The 9,719-nt window shown below is 31.9% G+C and overlaps 1 protein-coding gene across 1 annotated transcript in view; it reads left to right on the plus strand.

Annotated features, from left to right (window-relative positions):
- Positions 1-2,555: 2,555 nt before the first annotated feature.
- The window catches only part of LOC106461708 (TFIIH basal transcription factor complex helicase XPD subunit-like), a 69,127-nt gene continuing 61,963 nt past the window's right edge, over positions 2,556-9,719 (plus strand). Inside the window, exons 1-3 of the mRNA XM_013921560.2 lie at positions 2,556-2,662; positions 4,953-5,065; positions 6,691-6,790. Of these exons, the coding sequence (XP_013777014.1) occupies positions 5,061-5,065; positions 6,691-6,790 (105 nt within the window). The 5' untranslated portion in view covers positions 2,556-2,662; positions 4,953-5,060. The remainder of the gene's footprint in view (positions 2,663-4,952; positions 5,066-6,690; positions 6,791-9,719) is intronic.

Below are 9,719 nucleotides of genomic sequence, written 5' to 3' on the forward strand. Positions count from 1 at the left end.
AATACAGCTTCAGCATTAAATAGGCGGGCTTTATGATATAAATTGCGTGGCAATATCACGGCTCAAACCGCAGCAATGTATCATATACATATGGGTGACATTGTTCACAAAGAAACATCTAAAATAAGAAACAAACAAAACAACATACACGAAAATTCCCTGTCGGCGATACTGACGCAGTTCAGAGTCTTTTTCTTATGATCAAAACACGTCATTACAAAACATAGATACCCAAGACCTTGAAACAGGTGACATTCAAAACTCTACTCAACGCTCGTTCACTTGGTCAGGCTCAACTAAACACTATTATAGAAGAGCGTCTCATACCTCCAGATTTTGAGGTAAGATTTCATGACCCAATCCGGAAGAATAATCCTCTTACCTTCTCTATACTCTACGAAGTCTAAAGAAAGAAAACAAATGCTGACGAAAGTAAAACATGAGCTAATGCCAATACCAGTTTCGCTTGCAGCGTTGAGCCAAACATTGGGAGGTGGACACAAATCCGTACTAGTTGACGAAGTAAGTGTCAATGTATCATGTCCACAAACCATAATTTGAACAGGAAAGTCTAGTCTGATTATGAAATCAATATAACATAACATAATGTTTAGGGAATACAAGGAACCTATTGGACAATCTAAGCTAGCCCATGCTCTAAACTCAACTATAACTATTTAAAAAAAACTCAAAGCCAACCCTTATGATTTAGATAGTTATCAAGCTTTCTCTTAAACTCACTTAAATTTATTGTCTCCAGAACGTCCGAAGGCAACCCATTCCGAAGGCCAACCATCCTGTTATAAAAATAAAACTTTCTGAGCTGAAGATAACTCCTACCCTGTCAAAATATATATTTGTTGTCTCCTAGTCCTACTATTCTCGCCGTTAATTATGAAAAAAGATGCATCAACACTATCAATTCCCTTTACAATCTTAAACACCTCAATCAGATCCCCTCTAACTCATTTTTTTCAAGGGAAAATAATTTCAGAGATCTTAATCTCTCCTCATATGACAATCCATCCATCCCAGACACCATTCTAATAACCATCCTCTGAACACTTTCCAACAATTTAATATTCTTCCTAAGGTAAGGAGCTTAATACTCCAAACGTGACCTAAAATTATAACCTCTTTAGATTTGTATTCAATGTTTCTGTAGATACAACCTAAAATCCCAGCAACAACACACTGCTTGAATGGCTTAAGAGACTGATCAACCCCTATACGAAAATCACTTTCCTTCGTATTACTGTTAAGGTTATTCCCATCCAAATTATACTTATAATTCAGATTATGATAACTCACATGCATTATCTCGCATTTATTATAATTAAAACCCATTTGCCATTTATTTGCCAAACTCACTGAATGATCTAAAAACATTTGTACAACAGCAGCATCCTCCTCACACCCAACAACACTCAATATCTTAATACCATTAGTAAATTTGAGTAATTTATTGACCATTCCTTCATCTATGACATTGATGTAAACCAACAAGAACAAACGTATTAAGATCAAGCCCTGAGTTACCCCACTTTTTACATTATTCCAGTTTGAATGAACTCCATTTATAACAACCCTCTACTTTCTTCAATCCAGCCACTTTTCTCTCTAATTAGCCAACTTATTCCCCACACATATCGAACAATGTTTTTAGAAGTCTTTTATGTCGCACCTTGTCATATGCTTTCTGAAAATTCATATACACCAAATCTACACCCATACCGTCATGTACAGAAGCAGTAACCTCTTCAAAGAATATAAAAAGATTTGTAAGGCAAGATTTTCCCTTAGTGAAACCATGTTGACTATCCAACAAAATTCTCAACTTTGTTAAAAGACTTTGCAAAGCATCTTTTATCGTATTTTCCAAAACTTTTTCCACAAATGATGTAAGACTACTAGGACAATAATTACTGGAACATTTTTTAACACCTCCCTCAAAAAGAGGAGTAACATCCGCCAACTTCCAATCTTTTGGCAACTGCCTATTTTTCAATGACTTACAAAAAAAATAATAGTAAGTGGTTCACATATCTAATCCAATCCTTAACCTCCTTCAAAACCCCTGAGTAAATATTATCTGGCCCAGGAGCCTTATCGTTCTTTATACCTATAGAGCCGTCGGAACCAGGGGTGCTATATCACCCTCACGTTTAATATTTGACTTATATAGCAACTGCAAATTACATTATTATTTTAATTTTTTTTGGGGGGGGATGCTCCCAGACCCTTAATATTGAACTACCTTAAGCAGCTACTTATACTTTCAATCTCTCTTTGTAAAATTTGCATGTCTAGCCAAGCACACCCACTTTGCAACTCCTTCCTACACAATTGATCTATCAACTGTTCAAAAAATATTTTTATTCATTACTTGTATTTGCAAATAACTCTCGTTTTAGGTCTAACTAATTGTTCAAAATTACACTTTTTAAAGTAGCATGAATAAAAAGTAAAAGAACTTAAATAAAAAAAAATAATGAATTAAATATAAAATATTCTAACCCTTGCGACTCAATAATGTCAAAATAGAGGGAGAGAACATCGCGATTCGCTAGGATAATAATGGTTGATTTCTTTGTTGTTTCAATGTTTGTCAAGCAAGTTGACTCTTAATTTTATTGAATATATGCGTTATTAATATTTTATGGTAAGTGAATAAAAAAAGTTGTTGATGAACTATGCAACTTTGATCAAGAAAAATTGTTTTACATATATATTACTTGTTAGAAATAGAACGTAACCAGTACAGTAGTAGTAGTACGAGTAATCGTCGAGCATATATTAATTACATATATTATTATTAATATTATATATATATATATATCATTATATGTATACTGATAATATTATTATCTGCCCCGATGTTATGGTTTTCAATTCTGAAATACCAATGCCTTAATGCCAATGGCGCTCAGCATTTTTTTAATGCAAAGGCGAAGCTAGTTGTTCAAAATCCCAAATTCAACCCGCTAATTGCCTGGTGATATGAACTTCTAATGAAGTAGGCCTGATTTTGTAGTTGTAGTGAGTTGTAACCAACTTGTACGAACTAAGTTTTAACTTTTGAATCTTCACAGTTCTTCTTTATTTTTGCTTATTTGAATTATTTCGAGTATTATTATTTATAAATTTGTATGTGAATTCTACATGTAAAATTAAGGAATTATTTTGAAGTGAATTATCATGTAAGAAATATACATACCAAAGATGTGGGAGAATATGATTCTGATACTGCAAGTGTCATAAAACTGAAAATGACGATCTTGCAAGTTATATATACTTGTCTGTATATTATGCATTTAATTTTGCATTCCTTAGATCAATTTGAATTGTCTAATTACCAATGAACTTTAAATAAGTTTTTCTTTTAAACTGGCTTTGACTAATAGTAATAAGTAATATATTAATAATAATAATAGGGTTATTGAAACTACCTTTTGTAATAAGATGAGTTTATTGGAATTATGGAATTATAAGTTACACATATTTAAGATTAATATATATGTGTGGGCTTTTATTGTTTTTGATAGTTTTCTATATTTTAGTTGACCTTTGTTCAATTGAGGAAATTTTCCTGTTATTCTAATATTAATCTGCTATAGTTTATATGAGAATGTTTTTTACATTTAAACTGTGTAGTATAGAGTGTAAGTGTATATGGCTTTGTCTTTTTTTTTCTGTCTCAAAAAATAATAAGGTTTTGAGAGAACAAGAATTTTTAACTACATATTCTTTTGTTTGAAAAGTAACATGTCAGTTGTTTATATTATCAAAGGTTTCAAATTTAAGATTTAAGTAGCTTGGTTTTTCACTGTGTTAAGACTTTTTGTATCCATATATGTATACCAAATTAAGTGTAACTACTACTAATTAAAGAAAACTTCAAAGGTTAATGAGAATTAGGTTATTACAGCCCTTTGATCTGTGTTGGCTTTTGTGTTACAGCAGATATATAATGTGTTTATGGTTATGAATTGTTTTAAGTTTATTTTGTTAATATATATGTAAAATAAATTGGCAATTGTAGTATAAAGTAGCAGATATGATGATCATACTAACCTCAAAATCCAAAACCATGTCATTCTAATTATTTTGATGCACAACTGTCAAAATATTATTGTAGCAGTTATTCTGGTTATATAACATTACATACATTTACCACTTTTTGTATATAAAGTACTAATCAATTCTAAATTGTAAGTGACTGGTCAGAAGTACTTTCAAATGTCTTAATCAATATTAATACTGGATGTACTTCTGCAGGTTCCCTGAAAGTGTTGTATTTGAAGAGTAAATAAAACCAAAATTAAAAGTAATGAATTTCTTTATTTCTTGCTTTTGAAGTTCATTTGTTATGCTGTGTTATAATCTACAGAGTGCATAATTCTTCTTGTGATTCATGGCATGCTCATGTTTTAGTGACATCATGACAGTACAAATTGCAATGTTAAGTGCCCCTTATGTGATGTCAATTTAGTGTCTAATGACTGTATAGTAGTGCGAGTTGTTAAAATAGGTGACCCCTTCAGGCAACCTTCGGTTCCCTTTCAGGGAAATTATATATAAAAGTATATATTTTTATAAAAGAATAGCTATGTAAAGATCATATTTTGAATGTATAAAAAGCTGGAATTAAGATTTGTTTGTATGTATGTTTTATATATATAGTTATAATATAGTAGCAGTAGTAATGTTAATTTTTTGGTCCTTTATTGAGAATTCAGTTGGTAAAACAGTTGCAACTTTCTTAAATATGGGTTTTATAAAGTGTTTTGTTTATGAACCATCATATGAGTAACTAAATTTTTGCACACTTAACATTTGCTTTTAAGAAAATGTGTAATTATTTATAGAATAACAATAGCACTAACTGTAGGTCTAGAAAAATGTTTGTACATATTCCAGTTGCTATAAAATTGTTTCAATGTATATTCCAGTGTGTTCCAAAACAAAACATTGAAGAAGTGTATGGAATTGTTAAGAAATATCCAGATATTACTTAAAATACGTGGTCTAAAAGCAACTTCTTCATACAGGTTTTGATAATGAAGTAAGTACACAGTCTTGGCTTAAAATCTTTTTTTTTCTAATTAGAAAGAAACTAACTTTTTACAAATAAAAAAAATTTTTGAAGTATAAATAAATATATATATATATATATGAACTAACTGTTAATCATGTCTTTATTAATATAGAAATAAAAACTTTGTTCCACTGAAAATAATATTTTTGTTTAGATATAAATTTAATTGAACATATTAAGTTGTTCAGTAGACATGTAAGTACTGTAAGAAGTACAGTTTAATGTCTTACATAAATTTTAACTTTAATTCCTGTAACTTTTATAAATAATTATATTTTTTGCAGTTTTAACATAACATTAAAGGGACAACAAAGGGTCTCTTGATCCATAGTAGTTACCTCATTCTTTTCATCAAACACCCACCTGCTTATATTCAGCCCTGATTTAAATATTCTCTTGAACTCTTTCAACCTTGTTGTAACTACCATATCTGAAGGCAAACTATTTTATAGGCTGATTACCTCGTTCAAAAAATAAAGTAGCATAATTTGTGGACAACTTCCACCTTGCCAAATCTTAAATCTATCTCCCCTAGACCTACTACTCTCACCATTAAATAAAACAAAACAAAAATGATACATCAATCCTGTATAATTTTGAACTCTCCAGTCAAATCCCTATAAGCCTTCTTTTCTTGAGAGAAAATTTTAAGAACCTTAATCTGTCCTCTTATGACAGTCTCTCCATCTCAGGAATCATCCTAGGCCTTCCTTTGAACTCTTTCCAACAACTTAATGTCTTTAAGGTAAGGAGCCCAAGACTGAACACAATACTCCATTTGAGACCTAACCAGGGATTTGTACAAAGAATTAATAACCTCCTTTAACTTATATCCAATATTCTTATCGATACAACACAAATCCCATATTTGTTTTCCAACTAGCAATGACACATTGCCTGGAAGGTTTAAGAGATTGATCAACCAAAATATCTAGGTGGTAATTATAGTTTAAGTTAAGGTAGCCAACATGCATTACCTTGTACTTATAATAATTAACGGCTTGACACTGACTAGTGGTTTGGGTATTTGACTCGTAATCTGTGGGTCATGGGATTGAAAACTGTTGCTAAATGTGTTCATCCTTTCATCTATGGGGGGGAATATAATGTGATAATCAAGCCTACTGTTCATTGATAAAGAGTTGGCTGTAGGTTGACAAGGCACCATTTATTTTTCTAAGTTGCCAAATTTTTTTCGAAAGCAACAGTATCCTTTTCACAGCCAATTAAACTGAAAACTTTCATCAGCAGACTATTCCCTTGTCAGTATTGAGAATACATCAGAGTAAGCTATTCCAAAATCCAGCTATACCAAATCATCACCTTTACCTTTGTTATCTTTTTGTAACTCTGTGTAGGTGAACTGCTTTTAATTCATTGTTTCTATTAATTTTTTTTGGTTATAAAGTATTTAATTTTGTATAGCTCAGTGCTGATGATGAATGTGATGTTTTAAATATATCTACCTTAAAAGATTTTTTTAGTGTAGATGCACACATTAAACTATGCAGAAACCTTGTTAGCATACTTTACTAAAATATCTCTAAGGCAAGTTTACATGAAATAACAAACATTTCATATGATCTTTGCAGGATAAACGTGGATGGACTGTTGGTTTACTTTCCTTATGACTATATCTATCCTGAACAGTACTCCTACATGATAGAACTTAAAAGATGTTTAGATGCTAAAGTAAGTGTTATTGCTTTCTGATTTAATATTTAGTTTGAATGTAATACTTGAATGATTCAACCATTCATTTTGACTCTCATTTTACAACAGTAGAAAATGATACTTCATGTATGTTTAAATATAAGCTTATGAAATGAATTAACTTAGATTGTGGTGTATAATTAATAATGTTACTAAGGTTAACTAAAGATAATCTATAACTTGTCATATTATTTATAAATAAGGATATGACTATTGATGAGGCTAATTATTAGATTTAATAATTGTTGTTATAAAATAGTGATAAGATAGCTATTTGTTTCTGGATTTTTTCAACGTATTTTAGAAACTAACAAGTAAAGTGTTGAGATCTGGCTTTGAATTAAGATCCCCTGAATAATGATTGTTTTGTAAATAAATAAATAAATAAATTGCTAATTGTAATATACTGTTCTTAGGTAGTAATGCTGTCATAAAGTTATTAAATAATAGATTGAAATCAGAATTGTCACAAGTGTTAGATAAGTAAGAAGGATAATTTATTTATTGTAAGTGTGTCTATTATTATTTGATAGCTGTTAAGGATTTAATACATTAGTAGATTATTTAAATTAGCAATTTTTTACATCTAACTAGAGATAGTGGTGTATGTTGTAGATGCAGTACTAGTAATTAATAGTCTCAATGTTAGTTAATAGAGAATTTTAGTATTAGATTTTGTTTGCAATTCAATCAGTAAATTGTTAAAGACTCAAATAGCTTAATTTCAGTTAAATATTTAATTATTAGGCTTGTAGATTGGTAATAGAGGATAAAGATTAATAAAACTTCACATGGTTAGAGGTAGTTCAAGGATAAGTGGGGTGGAATTTATAGAATGCAATGGATGCTAGGACTGAGTTATGTTTGAGAATTTTGGGCTTGATTGTGAATTTGAAGAGGTACAGAAAATTACATTACACTACATTTATACAGCTTGATTACTTGAGGGCAAGTTAGAGATAGCTTTAGGGAATAATGGTTTATTAGAGGGGGGAAATAGTAGGTTATGAGCAGAAACATAGGAAATGTATGGAGTAAGGATAAAGGTTACTTTGGCTGAGGGTGAGAATGGAAGTGTTGGGTTTATAAGGGTGCACAATTGCAAAAGAGTTAGCAGGGCTATAGAGGAGTAAAATGGATAGGTTCAGGACATATTGAAATGAAATACTATGCTATAATGGGAATTACTGAAACTTTTAGATTTGGAAAACTTTGATAATAGAAATTACTTTTAAATATCTGATTATAAGTTGTGAGGAATTAAATTACCATTATTTCTTCATTCAGGCACAAGCATCTGTTGCCACATACATAATTAGTGCATGACATTTACTTTCATATCCTTACACACTTATTACCTTACTTGCAGGTAACTTACAAATTTCTTACTTACAGTTAGTGCAATCATCTTGTCTAAACTTAAGCTACAGTGTATGGTTTAATTCAACAGTCACATAATGTTGAATGGACAAGGTGTTTCTTGTTGATTGGTTTGTGGTGTACAGTTATATTAATTATTGTAAACTTGTGACACCAATGTATGCTGAGCTGCAGTATATAAACACTTTCAAGCTACAAAAACCAGAAGTTTTTCCTCAATATATTTGTACCACTTATACAGACAGTGTGATGTTGGTGGCAATCTGTCGGTGCCTGACTGGTTTCACCACTCAGCATACAAATGTCCAGTGTTTATGAATTATTTTGTGTAACTCAACTTTATGTTTTAATTAAGAGTTCTTGGGGTTAGGCAGTGTGTCTTTATTGAGCTATTTGAGGCTGTAGATGACAGTTTTTAAAAGAGGGGTGAGGTGGCTTTTTGTACAATGTATGAGCTGCAGCGTATTGGGACTGAAGACATAAAAATTGTTAGTCAAGAAGTTGAATCTACATGATTTTTCAAAGGCATAAAGTTTTTAATTAGGATTTGTTATAGGCCAAGTCATTATTGTAATTGATTATGTTTTATACTTCTTACAATTAATTTCGTTTTTGAGGACCCCTGGATATGGGTTCTGCCCAACCTTCTCCCACTGTTGCTTGCCTTCCACCTCAAATTGCCTACCTCAGCCCTCTTTATACACATTTCACTTTTTTTTCCCCTCCTTTTCTAGACATTTTGGTTCGTGCTTGCCCTTTTTTTGGTTTCTCTATTGAGAGATGGTGCTGGCATGCCTCGCTCTCCTTTGACTTTGGTTCATTTTGCTTTAGCTTACCATTAGGCAGATTGTCTTTTGTTTTCTTGCTTCTCTGCACTTTGAATCTCTGTTGCCTATATTAATAGATTCTGCCCACTATATGGGGCAGAATCTGTTAATTCTATCCCTTTCTCCATAGTCAAGTTTTCAGCCTTCAGCTTCCCCTATCGTCTCTCCTACTGGTATTGGCCACCATACACCTCCTCTCTGAGGTGTTCTGTCTATTTCTTGGGGATTTTCATGGAATACCTTCCTCCTCCTTACCTCCATGTTTAGGCAGTTGCCATTTTCGGCTCTTTCCCTACAAACGTGGCTTCTTTGCTTTTGGGATTTTCTGGGGTGGGACAATGTCTTGTTCCAAGCTCATTTCCTTCCACTTCTAATTGGGATGACCATTGCATTTTTTATTCATGTTCCAATGTCTGGCACCTTCCCTTCATTTATATGTCCTACATATAAGAGTTCCTTTGTTAGTTGTGCATTCTAGATACATATTACAGTTCTGTGGTTGATCTGTCCCACCTCAATCACTTCTTGGTTATTTCCAGTTTTCCTATATTGTCTTTTATCATGCTATGATGGGTCTTTTCTCCAGGGCTGTGGATGCCCATTACATTTTGTATTCTTATGCCACGTTCCTATTTTACATCCCTCATGGCACTATCTTCAGTTTGTTCACCATGGAATTGGGTACTAGTTTTGTGCCTTGG

Source organism: Limulus polyphemus, unplaced genomic scaffold, assembly GCF_000517525.1.
Source record: "Limulus polyphemus unplaced genomic scaffold, Limulus_polyphemus-2.1.2 Scaffold40, whole genome shotgun sequence".
Classification (NCBI taxonomy): Eukaryota; Metazoa; Arthropoda; class Merostomata; order Xiphosura; family Limulidae; genus Limulus; species Limulus polyphemus.